Source organism: Mytilus edulis, chromosome 5 (genome assembly GCF_963676685.1).
Source record: "Mytilus edulis chromosome 5, xbMytEdul2.2, whole genome shotgun sequence".
NCBI lineage: Eukaryota > Metazoa > Mollusca > Bivalvia > Mytilida > Mytilidae > Mytilus > Mytilus edulis.
Window position 1 is genome coordinate 42657636 of NC_092348.1, and position 18787 is coordinate 42676422.

General features: G+C 30.8%; 1 protein-coding gene across 8 annotated transcripts in view; it reads left to right on the forward strand.

Annotated features, from left to right (window-relative positions):
• Positions 1–922: 922 nt before the first annotated feature.
• The window catches only part of LOC139523720 (centrosomal protein of 89 kDa-like), a 43982-nt gene continuing 26117 nt past the window's right edge, over positions 923–18787 (forward strand). For 2 of the 8 annotated variants that reach the window (XM_071317946.1, XM_071317948.1), the window contains exons 1-6: positions 923–999; positions 7761–7987; positions 9821–9835; positions 11478–11587; positions 12696–12796; positions 13066–13182. In XM_071317946.1, coding sequence (XP_071174047.1) covers positions 967–999; positions 7761–7987; positions 9821–9835; positions 11478–11587; positions 12696–12796; positions 13066–13182 — 603 coding nt within the window. In that variant the 5' untranslated portion in view covers positions 923–966. Of the gene's footprint in view, positions 1000–5201; positions 5253–7760; positions 7988–9820; positions 9836–11477; positions 11588–12695; positions 12797–13065; positions 13183–18787 lie in introns of all 8 variants that reach the window. The other 6 variants (XM_071317950.1, XM_071317953.1, XM_071317947.1 and 3 more) reach the window with 4 other exon arrangements.

Below are 18787 nucleotides of genomic sequence, written 5' to 3' on the forward strand. Positions count from 1 at the left end.
TACATACGAAAAGTCGTGTATCGATATCGACACAACATCCTGTTTTGGACATACCTCTATCGAATTGATGTTGTTTTATGTATTTTGTTTTCTGTTTGTTTCATTTTGCAATTGATTATGTAAATAAAAATCCGATTAAGATACGCAGAACTAAGTTAACTTTAAAAGTCTTTTTGTCACCTAAGAAACATTAACATATATTTTAAAAAAGCTGGCGTGTACGATATTAGGCTCCTTACTTTTGCATCATGGTAAAATACCCTGTCACGGGTAATATCGTACACACTATGTTATATGGAAAAGTATCTGTCAATTGCAAACTATTTCTGGCATTCAGATTCGATCAGTTTTCGAATTTAATAGAAAAATCTTACAAAAAATTAATGATATCATATGTGAAAACTAAACAACTATACATCTTCGCTAGCCAAGGGTTACGATCCAATCCCGCTCTCTTCAGAAGAGAGCGGGAGTGGATCGTAACCCTCGGCTAGCGAAGATGACAACTATATTGAATCTGATAAAAGTCAGGCTTTCTATTCACCGGTACAAATGATTATCTTAACTCTATTATGATCTTTACAAAATTAAACAGTTTTGTATTATCTGTGTTCATGATATCTGTAGCTCAAACAAGCATCTATTACTTATAATTTCTAGCGTATATTTGTTTGGAAGATATAAATCACAATTGCAAAGTATTATAAAACAAATCTTTTTAATTAAGACCCATTACTGCCCGATTAAAAGAAGCATTATTTTCAAAATTGTTGTAAAAAAATAAGATTTCATTCTATTCCGTATTGTTATTGTAAAACATATTGACCGCGATATTTTGTAAAAACTTTTTTATGTTGGTGCTTAGCCCGGGTTCACAGCTCGAAAATTATTAGGACGTCCTAAATTTTGGATATGCGCAATCGGTTGTTTATAATAGTTTCGGTGACTTCCGGTATTTAAAAAAATATGACCGGACGGGGAAAGAAGAATAAGACCTATGTAAGAGAGAATATTGAACGCATAAATGTTTCCAATGACCATATTCGCATTTAGACAAAACTAAGTATCCAGTTTAGGCAATTGAATCCCATTTACGCAACAACTTACTGAAAATATTGTGGCGGAAAATCATGTCATGCTTGATCATGTTTTCACTTTTACAATCAAAATAAAAACCATACTTGTAATAACTTTTATGGTAATTGGTGTACTTCACAAAATATCCGTTCCTTTCACTAATAGCTGAAATTAGCAAAATAAAAAGCAAAAATGTTCTGATCATAAATATATTTTAGTTTACACATGTTACACATAATTTCTTAGTCCGAGATTACTCTGACGTCCAACTGCAGTTTTGCCAGACAAGCTTGGGCCGTGGGACGTCAGAGCTCGTCCCATATCAAAAAGTGGATATTTGCCCACCCAAAATAGATGCGCTGCTTTGTCGCTTCTGATGCCGACTGACGGCCTTGGAATTATATAAATCGGGCATCAATCTGTTCATTTTTCATTTATCTCTTCATTTATGTAAGTTTCACCTACCTGCCAACCTTTATTTTTCCATATTTTAACAGTTTTCTCAGTGACCCATCAATTTCGGCATTTTGACTTTCACTTTCAAATGGACGTCAAGTTACGAGAGAGTTTGTGGTCTCGAGACTCAAAATATGCAAATATTTATATTTTTTCTTCTCCTTTACAGGAGATCCGTATGAAGCATTTCATTCCGACCACATTACAATCGGAAGCTCTCGGACATTTAGATAACTTGCATCGTAAATGAACGAGGTGTTACATTATGGTCATTTGCATAAATCATCACTGTTTTCTCGTGGTCACGTGATTATCTTTGAAAATGAAAGGCAAAATACCGAAATGGATGGGTCACTGTGAAAACTTAAAATATGGACGTTGGACGTCAGAGTAATCTCGGACTAATAATTTCTGTACTTTATTAAAAATGCAAGATTTTGAATGGATAATATTATTAATACGATTGAGATACTTTACTCTAACCCATGGCTCAGCTGTAAGACAACTTATTGAATGTCAACCTCTCTTACTGACCAATCAACTATTAAAAGGAACATTAATTGAATTTTCATCAATAGTGGAATTAATACTTTAGTCTTTCAACAGTCTTCTTTTATCCTCAGCAGAACTTGTTCATAGACTGTAAAAATAAATGTCTTGCTTCACTTCTGTTGTTTTTATAATATCTGTTTTGTTGTTTGTGGTGTCAAAGTTAAGCATGTTAAGTATGTGTTCTTTCAATTTAAAATTTAAGACAATAATCATATAATGATAAAACATTCTCTATACTATATTAAGTATCGCATGAATACATGCAGCTGAGAGGGTGATAGAGGAATCCGGGTCTGTTCGCGCCCATTCACGTTTGACCCACTCATGTTTGCCCCCTTTCACTTTCGCACCCTACATGTTCTCACCCAAAGTCGTGTTCGCACCCTACATGTTCGCAACCAATTTTAATTTGTTTTGTGTTTAATAACTTTGTAATCAAGTTTTGGCAAATGTATTTTTATACGCCCGTCGTCTTTTAGACGGGACGTATTATGGTATACCGTTGTCCGTCTGTCGTCCACACTTCGGACAATAACTCAAAAACACTTTCACCATTTTCCATGAAACTTAAGTGAATTGTTTATATCTATTGACGTAAGCTCCCTTTTGTTTTTTTTTTAATTTCAGATTTTAAGTTTTGGATTTATGGGGCTTTATTCATAAAAAAGGGGGGATTTTCAACACTTCGGACAATAACTCAAAAAGGCTTTCACCAATGTCCATGAAACTTTGGTGAATTGTTTATATCTATTGATGTAAGCTCCCTTTCAATTTTTATAAATTTCAGATTTTAAGTTTTGGATTTATGGGGCTTTATTCATAAAAACAGGGGGATTTTCAACACTTCGGACAATAACTCAAAAAGGATTTCACCAAATGTCCATGAAACTTTGGTGAATAGTTTATTTCTATTGATGTAAGCTCCCTTTCAATTTTTATAAATTTCAGATTTTAAGTTTTGGATTTATGGGGCTTTATTCATAAAAAATGGGGGGATTTTCAACACTTGGACAATAACTCAAAAAGGCTTTCACCAATATCCATGAAACTTTGGTGAATTGTTTATATCTATTGATGTAAGCTCCCTTTCAATTTTTATAAATTTCAGATTTTAAGTTTTGGATTTATGGGGCTTTATTCATAAAAAAAAGGGGGATTTTCAACACTTTGGACAATAACTCAAAAAGGCTTTCACCAATGTCCATGAAACTTTGGTGAATTGTTTATATCTATTGATGTAAGCTCCCTTTCAATTTTTATAATTTCAGATTTTACATTTCCGTGTTATGAATTTTTATGCTTAAAAAAGGGGGATGTTCCAATTTTGGGACAATAACTAACACTTTCACAAAATTTTATGCAACTTTGATAAATTGTTTATATATATTGACAAGCTCCCTTTCCATTTTTATAAATTTTAGATTTTACTTTTTCTTAAGTAATGAATTTTTATACTTAAAAAAAGGGGATTTTATGAAACTTTGGTGAACATATTAATGTAACATCCCTTTTGATTTGTATATATATTTCTAGTTGATCATATAAATTCATTTAAAGCATAAAAGACAAGTTAAAAGAGTAACAGGCGTATCATGTGCTAAAGCGCAGCCCTTTATTATAAGTATATAGTTGTTGTCATTGTCTTAAAATAAAGTATTGTAAAAAAAAAATAATAATCTTTTCTAAATAAAGTTATAAGTGGGATTCTGTCAAAGTTATATTTTGTGTTGAATAATCATGTTTTGGTTAGCGTATTGCTATAACTTTGTTTGACTGACTTGTTTCAAAATAAAGTGAGTTTCTGACTACGCTTTTTTTTTTTTTTTGTGTTGAATAAATTTTATCATGTTTTGGTTATAATTCGTGTTTTGCTATATTATATTGTTTCATTGTTTAAGATCAAAGGGACCAAGCTGTTAAAAACAATTATTTTTTGTGTTTTTCATTTAAATCTTCAATGTTTTACTCATACCAAGCTATAAATACATTTAGTATTTTACACCAAAGCAATTTAAAACAACAATCATGATTTTCCAATTATTCAACTGGAATTTGAATTATAAATGGGCGCGAACGTGTAGAGTGTGAACGGACCTTGGGTGCGAGGTCCGAAAGTGTATTGGGTGTGAACAGACCTTATATCATGCATATTGATTGATTGGTATCCATCAAAAAAGCATTTATAACTTTGATTTCCTGATACTTTATTGTTTTGACACCTAATGAAATAAAATGCTATTATTACATTGGTTGTAATGAATTACATTGATTTCCCAGTTAAATAAAAAACGATTATTTCACATGTGAAATAAACATGCTTATTTCACTCTCTGACGTCATACAACAATAGGCATTGTCAAGACTTCGAAAACAAATTGTCAATGCGTAGAAAAAAGATATAGTTCCTTACATGTTTTACATTAATTTCTTTAAAAAAAAGCTATTTGCCAATGTAATAAAAAGAAGAACTAATTAAATAATTCAAATATCGAAAGAATTCAAATAGAGAAAAATATTTGTGACCGAACAACACTGATAATTAACTCATGCGCTACACGCATTCGTGAATTAATGTGTTGTTCGGTCACTCGTTGAATATTTTTCTCTATTTGACTTCTTTGATAAGTCATTCTTTAATTAAGTTGGGTGGGCCAGTGGGTGTTATTTACACCTGGGTAATTAACCAACTAGATTGCAGATTCTTGCTTTACCATGTTTACCTTTTTGGGTTTGTGAGAAAATGTAAATATCTCATATTTTCATTGAAACCTACTTTAAATTTTTTTTTAAGTACTGTATATAGTGTTGATACATGTACATGTAAACTATTGAAAAATATCAGTTCCTTTCAATGTTACATGTATAAATTGACAATGAAATACATTGTTGTACATGTGCATTTTCTAATCATTGCCAATTGATAATTTTTAGTGATTATGGTAATATACAATGTAATGTAAATGCTATAATTGAATGCTAGTTTTACAAAAGCTAAGTACAGGGAGTTACTGCCTTAAAGAATATGATTCTCTCTAGAAAACTACATTTATAAATCAAGTAATGTCACCCCAGCGATAAAATTTTGCCAAAATTATAGAATTAAGATTTGGTTTCAGGTGAAGAAAATTGAATGCACACATATTCACCAAGCCCGTCATTGAAAAAAGGTTTGAGGCTATGAGTTTGCATGCATTTTGTTTTTGTCTATATTTTATCATGTTAATTATGGTTTTTAAATTGATTTGACACTTTGACAGTTTAGAATTATGCTAATGCAATAATAATGTAATTCCAACAAATGGAAAAGGAATAATAAATATATACATGTACATTGAATGTAGCGAAAAAGTTTTAAACTATAAATGTAACAAAAGTTGAATGTTAATAAAATGTTACATGTACATGTATGTGTTAAACATTTTAACGAAACAAAATTTCCAAAGATATAAGGTACATGAAGCTAAGGAAGGTAGAAGCTTTGACAAGTCCATAAAATTTATAATGACATGATCTGACACAGAGTTCCAGGCATCCATGATCCACTTAACAACTAATTTAATAAAGACTTTATTAAAGTTATATTCACAGTGACACATCTGATGCTCCTTTAATCTGCACATCTCTGCCTTGAAACTTTTTGGCTACATTTTAAAATATTAAATATCATTAGAAAAGTATATGTACCGGTACTTTATTTCAAACTTTTAAGTCATTCCAAAACTGAACATTGTGTTTGAATTTTAAAAAATATACTTATTAAAGAACTGGTATGAACATGATGGTTACATCCTATCATTCAAAGCTTAGTAATCATAGGATATAAACAATAACATCCTCTGACATGGTATCTTAATTTATCTCTTCTTCTCAAAATCTAAACTTTTGCTCTGAAGAGAAACATAAATTTGAATTTTGAAATTTAAAAACCTTCATGTACAGTACAGTATGTCAGATAAGTCTGTTGAAAGACATTTGTATTTGAAAGCAAGCTTGTATATTGTTCTCTCTGCAAATGTAAAGTTTTCTAAAACTAAGGATATCACAGTGTGAAAACATAACATCTCAGCAAAGGTATTTTCACCAGCACAAGTAGAATATGAAATGATTTTCATTTCAAAAGCAGTTTTTGGTGAATTACCCATTCATCAAAAATTGGTGAAATTGTAAGATTTATGCCTGATTATAATATATTCTTCATGTAAAGGTTTAAAAAAAAAACCCATCAGGTACACCACATTTAAAAATGCCATCAAAGTAAATCATTATCATATTCAGAAGAGGTATTTTAGACATATCCACTCAAAATAGGTAAAACATCGGATCCTGAGCCATTAAATTAAAGAAATTTGTTCTCAAGACTTATCTTAGTACATTGTATATTGGACAAAACAGTATTTTTAATGTGGTGTATATAAATATATACATGTAATACTCCTCCAAACAAATGTACTCATATAATCAATTACATGTATGCATGCATTTCCTTTATAATAGCCAATACACAAGTATAAATGGTTCATGTTACAATTTCTGATGCTACTTCAGTTAAAAGTGCAACACAAATTACTGATCAGGTCAAAAATTATGTGCGTCGTGTGCCAGAGTTAGATGAAAGGGTTGGTAAATTGGCAGTCCTTCAAAAGATGAAACTTTATGAAAACACATGTGATTCATCGAAACAATTCAATTCAACAAGCCTTATTTTGATTTTGTTTTAAAAGTAAAACAAGGTTGAATTCATTACTGAATAAGGACAGTTAGGTATCTGGAAACAAACCTAATTTTGATTTGGTTTTTAATATTAAATACAGGTTTAATTTATCACTGAACAGGAAACAAACCTAATTTGATTTGGTCTTTAATATTAAAACCAAGTTAGCCATTAATTTCAGTACTGGTAAGGGCTACTGCTACATGTAAATAGAAACAAGCCAATCTTTTTTTTAGGCCTGATAGAACAAAAACAGTTTTATAAATAAGGCCATGGAAAAATAATTGATGGTTTCCCCTAACCCGACCGGGTCATTTTTTTACCGCCCGGTCATTGAATTTTTCTGTAAAAAAAAAATAAAAAATAAAAGTGTTGAAAATATGCAAGATTATAGTTCCGCTTTAGAAACAAAACATATAGATATAAAATTACACATGGTTACAAAAAAAAGCCTGCCTGCTGGGTCTTTAAAATTATCCATGGCCTAAAACACTAAAGTTAGGTTAAGGATAAGCTAAAGAAAATGTAACTTGATTATACATGTACATGTATTAAGAGGATTTGTTTTAATTTGTAATACATGTACAAGTAAGCTGTTATAACAAATCAAGTTCCCAAAAGTACTAAATTGTAAATAGTATTTGATAATGAGGACCATGTTTGAAACTTGAAGCTCATTTAACATGTTTAACTTTCCAAAACATGGTAATTAACAGTACCACAACTGTGTTGGCAAACAAAATGAAATGTAGTTTAAGCAAACCCAGAAATCTAGAAATAATAAGCTTTGCTTTGTTTGTTTGTTTGTTTGTTTTGTATTATTGTTTGTTTGCTTATTAGTTTTATGCTAAAACTTGTATGTGATGGTGTTTATCTACATGTTATATGTTTATACATTTACCAGTACATGTCTTTAATTTAAATTTAAAATGTTTACAATTTAATGCTTATTTTTAAATTATAGGGCACCGTATCCGCAGCTCTTCTTCCGGTGGCTGCCTTTTCAGCTGTACCAAGGACCCCGCCACCAGAAACCCCTGTTGGCATTACTCCAGGCCTAGCCATGACTACTGGAGTACTAAAAGCCTCCATGCTTGGCAGATTGAGAATGCCACCAGCTGGCCATGATGAAGATGTTCTAAGTGACCCAGAGAGTAGTCTGTATGATTACCAACAGATGGAGGAACCAGGGTATGCAACAACAAGTTAAAAAATAAATTAAGGACCTTAAGGACAGAAAAAGGGGTAGGGGGTTGTAACTATGATTACTTGGACAAACAGGGTTGAAAGGGGAGAGTTAGAACTACTTGAAATACATTGTATATTGATGAAGTTTTCACTACAACCAAGTGTCTCTTAAACTGCCACAAATAAACTTACAATAAAAAAAAATTCTTAAGATATTAATGAAATATCAATAAATTTTATGAAAACTATGTAGCTATGCATAAACATGTACATTGAGAATAAACTACATCAGGTGCAGTCACATGGTACCAATATGATGTAAGTACAGCTTCAAATATATTTATATGCAAATCTTAAAAAACAAAGAAATAGACGGAAAAGTTTCATCCTACTCTTCTTTGTCACATTAAGTATCGGTAGTAAACAGGACATTAAATTTGTTTTTCCAAACAGTTGATGCACTGTGATGATAGTTACTTATGTACATACATTTCCTGTTGTATAGTTTTCAATGCAAATGAAATATAAATTTATAAATAACTTTTAAGTGATGCAATTAAAGAAAAACACTTCAAATGTTTGAAGTACCAGATTATTTTTGCTACTTAAATAATTTTGGCTCTTATACTGAATTTTAAATGGATTTTAGTAAATATTTCCTAGTGGGTTGATACTTCAATGGGCTGCTTTTTATGCCCCACTTAGGGGCATTATGTTTTTTGGTCTGTGCCTTCATCCGTCTTTTCTGGTTAAAAATTTGGTCAAGGTAGTTTTGATGAAGTTGAATTCTAATCAACTTGAAACTTGTTTCCAAGGCTATGATATGATCTTTCTAATTTTAATGCCAAATTAGAGTTTTTACCCCAATTTCACGGTCCACTGAACTTAGAAAATTATAGTGCCAGTGGGGCATCTGTGTACTATGGACACATTCTCTTTTTCAGAACTATCTTACCAAATGCATATGGTGTTAAGCTTTCACATCATGTTTTCAAAATAACAAAATATTCAGTTTAAAACAAAAATACAAGAAAAGATATTCAAAATATGTCCTGCAGATTTATATATATGAGTGTAAGAAATTCATATTTAACAATATACTAAGCCTAATTCACAGTGAGAAAATTAAGTCCAAAGTTGTCAAAGGGAGATAACAGATAACTCATATTTATTTTGTCGCCTTTTATAAGTTCAGCTGAAGTGTTTTATGTTTTTGGGGTGATTTTGTTTATAGTTATTACTAGAGTTAGTGTTTATGCTAGGGCAAACTTGAAAACACAGACATTAACAAAAATATTAACTGTAAAATTAAACTGTGATGAAACTAAATTTGAAAAAAATCTTGATCAATGTGTGACAACCTTCTTCAAAAAGAAAAACAGAAGATTTGTCATTGTTGTTTATTTATTTGCATTTGAACTCTTCTTTGAAAAAATCTATAGTTCTGAAAGAGAAATGAATAAAGTAATGTCTATTATTGCTATCAGTTTGATTTTAACTTATACATGTTATATGTTCTAAATAAATGATTTTTAAACTTGTATATAATAGTTATTTAACTTAGCTACATGCTTGCTAAAAATATGTCTTTATGTGGTAACATAAAGTATTTGATTTTTTTCAGTGAGAACGCGCTAAAGTGCCCTTTTTAAAAACGCGCCCCTCTATTTTCAAATCCTAGCTGGAACACTGAATGGGGTAGTATTAAGTTTTTATAAACAAAATCAGTCTTACATAACAAAAAAATCATTATTAAGGCTATTTGATTTAGAAAGGCACATTAAATACTTTTTCATTATCAAAACATTTCATTTTATAATTCCATCTATTTCATAGCCTTCATCATGCAGGGTAGGTCATTGTAATGTACATGTTCATATGTCATGTCGGTTTATACCATTTGGTACACAGAATTTCACTCACGTACACATTAAACACATTCTCAATCTGGTTACACATTTTTTAACAGATATGCGTTAGTATTTTTCCTAATTGTAATAATGATATTAACTTCTTTTTTATGACCTACTACAGCTATAGATTTACCCTTGTCTGTTTATTTTTCTGTCTTAATTTGTTCAAATTTTCTCCAACATCAATAAGAAAAAAAAATGAATCATCTTAACCTTAATTTCATGGTTGATAAATTTTGTTTTTACCTTTCTTAGGTTTGTTGGATCTCAAAAGTCAAAACTATAGTGATGTATCAGTGATATTCTCAATTGCCTATATGGGCTACCATATTTTTACAATTATCTGTTAACAATGACCTATATTCCACACTAGTGACATGGGTTAAGTTTGCATTTATTTTCAGGGTGTATCAATTGTATTTCACATCTTCTATTATACAGTCTATAACATTGGGTCAGCATGACCTGTTTTTTATTGACTTTGGTTTAAGCTTTATGTTATTGTCACATCTCAGAAAGGCATGATGGTAATTGAATGAATGATATGTCACTGCTGCAATCATTTCATATAGTAGGGACTATTTCACAGCAATTGGGACACTATAACCTACATTTTAAATTTTGTTCAATTATAATCACAATCCACCTGTTGATTCATGTTAAAGACTCTGAAAGTTGTATACTTTTGGTTTTTTCGCCATGTACATTCTTATGACTGTAGAAACTAATATTTTTTCCATCAATATGAACTTGGTTTGTCCTTAATTTAGAAATTTGGTCTACATGTAAGTCCAGTGGAAGCTTTTTGCAATTATAAAGGGTCATTATTTACATTCAGATTTTAAAGATATTCATCCACAGCCTCTCAATATCATCTATTAGCTAAAAATAAGCTAATTTCACCTCACTTGATTTGTCACTTTAACTCTCTACATTATATACATTACATGGAGCATGTTTACTTAACAACCTTTGTTTTAAGATCACATGACTTAATTGATTTTAAATTGAACTGAATAATTCATAACAAACATTATAAAAACCATTTTTCTCATCGTTATCTTTCGTGCAAAAGGGCTATAAACTATATGTCGTCTTAAACTGTGTATAAAGCATAATATAATAGATACATGTACCAGGATTGAAATTCCATATTTGCGCCAGACGCACATTTTGTCTACAAAAGACTCATCAGTGACACTAAAAAAAAGTGTGAGGTTGGAGAATAGTGAGGACAGAAATTCCTAAAAGTTTGGCCAAATACAGCTAAGGTAATCTATTCCAGGGGCAGTATTCCACTCATTGGAATATCAACCTCCTGAGTCTTCTTTATAGATGGTCAACTATTCAACAAAGTGCAAACTTGTGTATGCAAACCTCGGCAAATCCATAAATCAAATATCCACAGAAATAGAAAAATTCTTAAATCCAAGAATTAATAACTTGAAATAATTGAATCCACAATACATGAGTTGCCACTATTCTCCATTGCTATTTGTATTTACATATATATCATGTTAAGTTCTAATAACTTTTATAGGTTTAAAAATTATATTTGTTTTATTTCCAATTATACACAGGTATTCATCAGTAGAGTTTGGGAGAACTGGTGGATCAAGGAAGAGGATCAGTTACTCTGATAGAGATAAGGCTCCTACTCCCCCACCTGGTACCTCTCAACAACAGTTTGGTAGGTACTCAGTGTGTCACACCATCTCTCCTTCACTCTGACAGAGATAAGGCTCCTACTCCCCCACCTGGTACCTCTCAACAACAGTTTGGTAGGTACTCAAGTGTGTCTCACCATCTCTCCTTCACTCTGACAGAGATAAGGCTCCTACTTCCCCACCTGGCACCTCTCAACAACAGTTTGGTAGGTACTCAAGTGTGTCTCACCATCTCTCCTTCACTCTGACAGAGATAAGGCTCCTACTTCCCCACCTGGCACCTCTCAACAACAGTTTGGTAGGTACTCAAGTGTGTCTCACCATCTCTCCTTCACTCTGACAGAGATAAGGCTCCTACTTCCCCACCTGGTACCTCTCAACAACAGTTTGGTAGGTACTCAGTGTGTCATACCATCTCTCCTTCACTCTGACAGAGATAAGGCTCCTACTTCCCCACCTGGTACCTCTCAACAACAAATTGGTAGGTACTCAATTTTCCAGCTAGGTCGTTCTCAGAGAGCTTAGTGCCCACCGTTTTATAGCACACCTGTGCCTTTTGTAGTTTCCAAGGTGCCCTTTCCTTTTTCATGGTGCCTTGTTGCTATTTCTATTACTCTCCCCATTTCCTTGAAATAACCAAGTATAATCTTGTATGAGTAAAATGAGATGTGAGGAAAATGTTGAGACAGCAACCCAAAAACAAAAATAATAGAAAGTTGGTTTTCTACAGTCTTCAACAAAATATAATTGTTCATACTATATGTCAAGCTCCAAAATGTCCAAAGTCTATAAAAGTAGGGAATAAACCAAAGAACAACCATCAAAACTTAATTAAAGATAAGATGTACAATAACTATTGACACGATAAGTAGTTGTATCACTACTTTATAAACATAATGTGAGTCAGAATTAATTTACTTTTAACAGAAAATTTTATGAAAATTATACTAGTGCAGAATTTTTTTGTGTGATTTCTGCTGAACTGAAGATGCTATTTTGGCACAGTAGTGAAAACAGATGACTTTTGTTCCTGTCTTCAACTTCGACAAATTACAGCTGACTTTTTGTGACACATGTACTTAATCTCTTTGTCTGTCTATTTTAAATTTCTTTTACTTGATTACATTTTAGACGCAGATAACGAATACCGGGTCCTTGATCCTGAAGCTGTGAAAAGGGAAGCTGAGTTAAGTGCATTATATGCCACACCCAATAAAGATCGTAAAAGACAGGTAATATATGAAATGTCTTCAAAAGTTTGATTGTGTTCTGCTAAAATAATTTATTTATTAATCTTTGCTACATCCATACTGGCTTTAGTGTATGATTGATTGCAGTCTGTTTTTTAACTGAGTGCTGGAGTATATATATTGTAATCCTGTTCTTAGCTTATCATGAATGATTTTATACTCTTTTTTTTACATTGTAGCAATTTCAGATAATATCTGCATGACTTTAGATTAGAATTTTTAAATGTAAGTTATGTTGTAACATTTTTTAGTCACAGACAGTTAATGGGCAACCATCATTACAACACACAGGACAGAGAGTTAGAGCCGAGATGAAACGCTATCATGACATGGAACAAGATGATACTGATAATGAAGTTGAAGATATCGTAAGTTAGGACAAAAGGATCAAATCACTGTTATTTAGACCCCAAAAAATAAAAAACAAATTCTAACTTCATACTGTTTCAATGATATTCTCTAAAATTGAAATGGGGCTCATTCAGGAATACAATATTCTCTTAATTTTCTTTAATTTACTACATGTGGAATTGTTTTTATATGCACATCTGGAATCTCTACCAGGAAATAAAATACTCTTCACATTCTAGATGTATATGTTAAGGTAGATCATAAGAATATATTTTTTGAAACAGAATTTTTCTATAATTTGCCAAAATGAAGATTTTACTATGCTCTTTTCAAAAATTTAATAAAAAGTATGGGTCACCGTGCTATTTTTCAAGCTATGAGTCGTTGAAGATTGCCAAAATTTGGTTAGTTTGTTCATGAAAAAACACATTAGTGTGCATAGAAAAAATTCTATGAGAAAGAATTTTGAAATAAATTGTGAGAAGATAGGTTTCATAATATGTTTTAAGAAAATAAAAATAAAACATGGTGTCACCGAACTTGTTTTCTTGCTGCAAGTAAAAATAAAAAAAATCCCTATTAGCCCAGTATAAATTTTGTACTAAAAGAGTTATCTCCCCTTAAATGGCTCATTTTTTAAAAATTATTATCAAACAAAAAAAATGATATTTGTTAAAATATTTTGTACAAGAGATCAAGATTTAAACAACTACAATTGTCAACTACAATTTCTCTGTTTATGCATCATATACTGAATAAAATAGTTAAGCAACGTGCATTTTTGATTAAAAAAAAACTTATAACATGAAAATTTACCAAGTAGCAAGAGAAAACAATGAGAGTAACACCTTTAATATGGTTTAGGTTTGATTTTTATACGACCGCAAAAAAATTTGCGGTCATATATTGGTATCACGTCGTCGTCCGAAGACAGATGGTTTCCTGATGATAACTTTAGTATCAGTAAATAGAAATCAATAAAATTTTAACACAATGTTTATAACTACAAAATGGACTTCGATTTTCTGCCAGGAAACAACACATTCACTCTGTGGTAAGAGTTTTTAAAATTTCTTAAACTATTTTGTACCTGTGTATCTGTATTTTACTTATAAATGGACTTATCTTTTCTTTCAGTTAACATTACATACAGTCTGCAGTTAAAGTTTTTCAAACATTTATTAGATTCATAAACTATCCTTGATTTTTACCAAACTTGGACAGAAGCTTCTTACAATCAAAAGATTAACCTTTTTATACGACCGCAAAAATTTTAATTTTTTGGTTGTATATTGCTATCACTTTGGTGTCGTTGTCTGCGTCGTTGTCGTCGTCTTCGTCGTCGTCCGAATACTTTTAGTTTTCGCACTCTAACTTTAGTAAAAGTGAATAGAAATCAATGAAATTTTAACACAAGGTTTACGACCACAAAAGGAAGGTTGGGATTGATTTTGGGAGTTTTGGTCCCAATATTTTAGGAATTAGGGGCCAAAAAGGGCCCAAATAAGCATTTTCTTGGTTTTCGCACTATAACTTTAGTTTAAGTGAATAGAAATCTATGAAATTTTGACACAAGGTTTATGACCACAAAAGGAAGGTTGGGATTGATTTTGGGAGTTCTGGTTCCAACAGTTTAGGAATTAAGGGCCAAAAAAGGGCCCAAATAAGCATTATTCTTGGTTTTCGCACAATAACTTTAGTATAAGTAAATAGAAATCAATGAAATTTTAACACAAGGTTTATGATTTATGACCACAAAAGGAAGGTTGGGATTGATTTTTTGAGTTGAGGTCACAACAGTTTATGAATTAGGGGCCAAAAAGGGGCCCAAATAAGCATTATTTTTGGTTTTTGCACCATAACTTTAGTATAAGTAAATAGAAATCTATGAAATTTAAACACAAGGTTTATGACCATAAAAGGAAGGTTGGGTTTGATTTTGGGAGTTTTGGTCCTAACAGTTTAGGAATAAGGGGCCCAAAGGGTCCAAAATTGAACTTGAATAATTGGGGTTCTTTGATATGCCGAATCTAACTATGTATGTAGATTCTTAATTTTTGGTCCCGTTTTCAAATTGGTCTACATTTTAAGGTCCAAAGGGTCCAAAATTAAACTTAGTTTGATTTTAACAAAAATTGAATCCTTGGGGTTCTTTGATATGCTGAATTTAAAAATGTACTTAGATTTTTAATTATTGGCCTAGTTTTCAAGTTGGTCCAAATGGGGGTCCAAAATTAAACTTTGTTTGATTTCATCAAAAATTGAATAAATGGGTTCTTTGATATGCCAAATCTACCTGTGTATGTAGATTCTTAATTTTTGGTCCAGTTTTCAAATTGGTCTACATTAAGGTCCAAAGGGTCCAAAATTAAACTAAGTTTGATTTTAACAAAAATTAAATTCTTGGGCTTATTTGATATGCTTTATCTAAATATGTACTTTGATTTTTGATTATGGGCCCAGTTTTCAAGTTGGTCCAAATCAGGATTCCATATCAAGTATTGTGCAATAGCAAGAAATTTTCAATTGCACAGTATTGCACAATAGCAAGAAATATCTAATTGCACAATATTGTGCAATAGCAATTAATTTTCAATTGGAGTTATCTTTCTTTGTATAGAATAGTAGTTGATAATATATGTTGGAAATTTGCCAGACATGACTATGATGTCATTTTCTATTTTTATTTGCCAATAACTTTGTGTAAATAACTTCATTGGAAATTTGCCAATATAAAATGTTGCTGATGAAGCTTTTTTTCCTTATCTTATCTAAAATGTTTTTAAATAATGTATGTTGGACATTTGCCAGACATGACTATGATGTCATTTTCTATTTTTATTTGCCAATAACTTTATGTAAATAACTTCATTGGAAATTTGCCCATATAAAATGTTGCTGATCAGGGATGGGGTAATTGAAAATGTAATGGTAATTAAGTGTAATGCATTACAATTTTCCATGTAATTGAATGTAATGTGTAATTGACCATTTTTTTAATTACTTGTAATGGTAATTTAATTAATTACAATGAAAAAAGCATGTAATGCTCAATTACTTTTGAATTACATTTCAATTACATGTACTTTTATGGTGTTAATGATAAGGATTTATGTTTAATAATATAAATTTTAAAAGTATATTTATTTTTCAAATATTGATATCACATACTTTCTGTAATTTATTCTAAAGTTTTTATATTACTTATTTGACCAACATAATTTTTTTCTGAATAGTCTTATGATTTAAAAAAATACATATGTTTTTAAGAAAGATCTTTAACTAAATAGATTGAAAAGTAATAAATCACCATGTTAAACAAAAACCAAAAAATGTGTGAAAAATCTTTATGAGAGTTCATTTAGAATTTAAATTTACTGCACACCATCATTTTGTCAAATCAGTATACACAAAAGGATTATAGCAATAAAAACTAACAGCTGTAAAAACAAACAGCAATTAATCAGATTAAAATGTCCAGGGGCAGGGCCACTATTACATGTATTTTATCTAATTAGCAACATATTGCTAAGATATAAACATTATATACAAATTCAATGTTGTGACAAGCATACCTTTTAATAATTATTTAGTGATTTTTTTTTATTTATTTATAATTTCTTTCTTCATGCTATGTTTTATTTAAATAACTTCATTTCTGAGATGTCAAAATACCCCTTAATGTATTGGCAAGTTAATAGGAACTAATTTCCTCTTCTATCAACACATCTACTGATTATGGAAGTATAAAACCTCCATGTTCTAATCAAGGGATATATATATGCCACATTAGCTCCTATAGAAATACTTTTGGCGATCAAAGTGTACAGACCAAAGAGATGCAGACTAAATGACAAAACATTAAAATTACTCATGATTATTAAATGCAACGCTTAAACTATGTTTTAATGAATATTTTACACATACATTATACATACATGTATAATATTGGTTAACAAATATTATGATGAAATGTAATGTGTAATTTAATTAATTACTTTAGTAAAGTAATTGTAATTTAATTAATTACATTTCAAAAACTGTGTAATGTGTAATTAGTGTAATTGACCATTTTTGCAATGTAATGTGTAATTTAATTAATTACATTCCAATGTAATTGACCCCAAGTCTGTTGCTGATGAAGTTTTTTTTATTGTTTTATACAATAAACAATGTATATTCACTTTTACTACCAACCAATCTTTACCATTCAGTGATAACAAGCACTTTATTTTACATTTTAATATTTTATGATGTATTTAAAAGAGTAGTTATTGTTGCAAACTCCATTAGAAATTTGAATTAATATCAGTTTTGGAAAAAGGGAAACGGGGATGTGAAAAAAAGGGGGGGGGTTACATTTTTCTCATTTCAGATTTCATAAATAAAAAGAAAATTTCTTCAAACATTTTTTTGAGAGGATTAATATTTAACAGCATAGTGAATTGCTCAAAGGCAAAAAAACAACTTTTAAGTTCTTTAGACCACATTCATTCTGTGTCAGAAACCTATGCTGTGTCAACTATTTAATTTTAGATTTAAAAAGTTTGAAGAAGAAATCTTTAATTGATTTGTAAAATCTTGACATTTGTTTTGTGTAAAAAAAAAACCATGTAATGTCAAAAATTTGATCACAATCCAAATTCAGAGCTGTATGACGCTTGAATGTTTTGTCCATACTTGCCCCAACTGTTCAGGGTGTGACCTCTGCTGTCGTATAAAGCTGCGCCCTGCGGAGCACCTGGTTTCCTTATAGTATCAAGAGGAATATTTTTATTGATTTTTTTTCTTTATTTTTGTTGAGCCTGCGATATACAGCAAAAGTATCAAGAGGAATATTTTTATTGATTTTTTTTCCTTATTTTTGTTGAGCCTGCGATATACAGCAAAAGTAGGCGAGACACTGGGTTCAGCGGAACCCTTATGAATTTTTTAAAACTTGAATGGTTTGGGTAAAGTTTTGTGTTAAGGTTTAACTATGTGTTGAAATAATTAGCTGGTTATTGGTTATTGGTTGCATATTTGTAGTGATGAAAGACTATTAACACTAGTTCATCATGACTTCATAAATGAGTTAAACAAATATAATTCATACATGTATTATTACACAAACAGCTTTTGTGAAAAGAAAAGTTTCAAACTCTGTTTTTATAGGAGAATTCAGTTGGGGTAGGTCTTTGATTAGGTGGAACCTGTTGGCACATTTGATCAGTAATGAATTGTTTGTGTACCCTGTTTAACTGTGTAGAATTACAAGCATAATGATAACATATCCATATTCTCTAACATTGAAAATGTACATATGTGAACCCTTACTTTGAATTTTGTTCACAGTTTTTTCCTAAACAATCTTTTAATTAATGTGTGTATATGTTCCAGACCATATGAGTATTTGGACCATACGCAAACAGTCCAGACCATATATGTATGCTTGTACAGTCCGACCATACGCGTTTGGGATCATATGGGTTAAATTTAAACGATCATTTTCTCAAAATCTTTATTCTGTGATTATTACAATTAGATGGATAAAGTGAATAAGTGAATAAGTAGATTGAAATTAAATATGAGTTAAATTGTATATCTGATCCTATTTTTGGTTCTCTCACCCAAGGTGACACT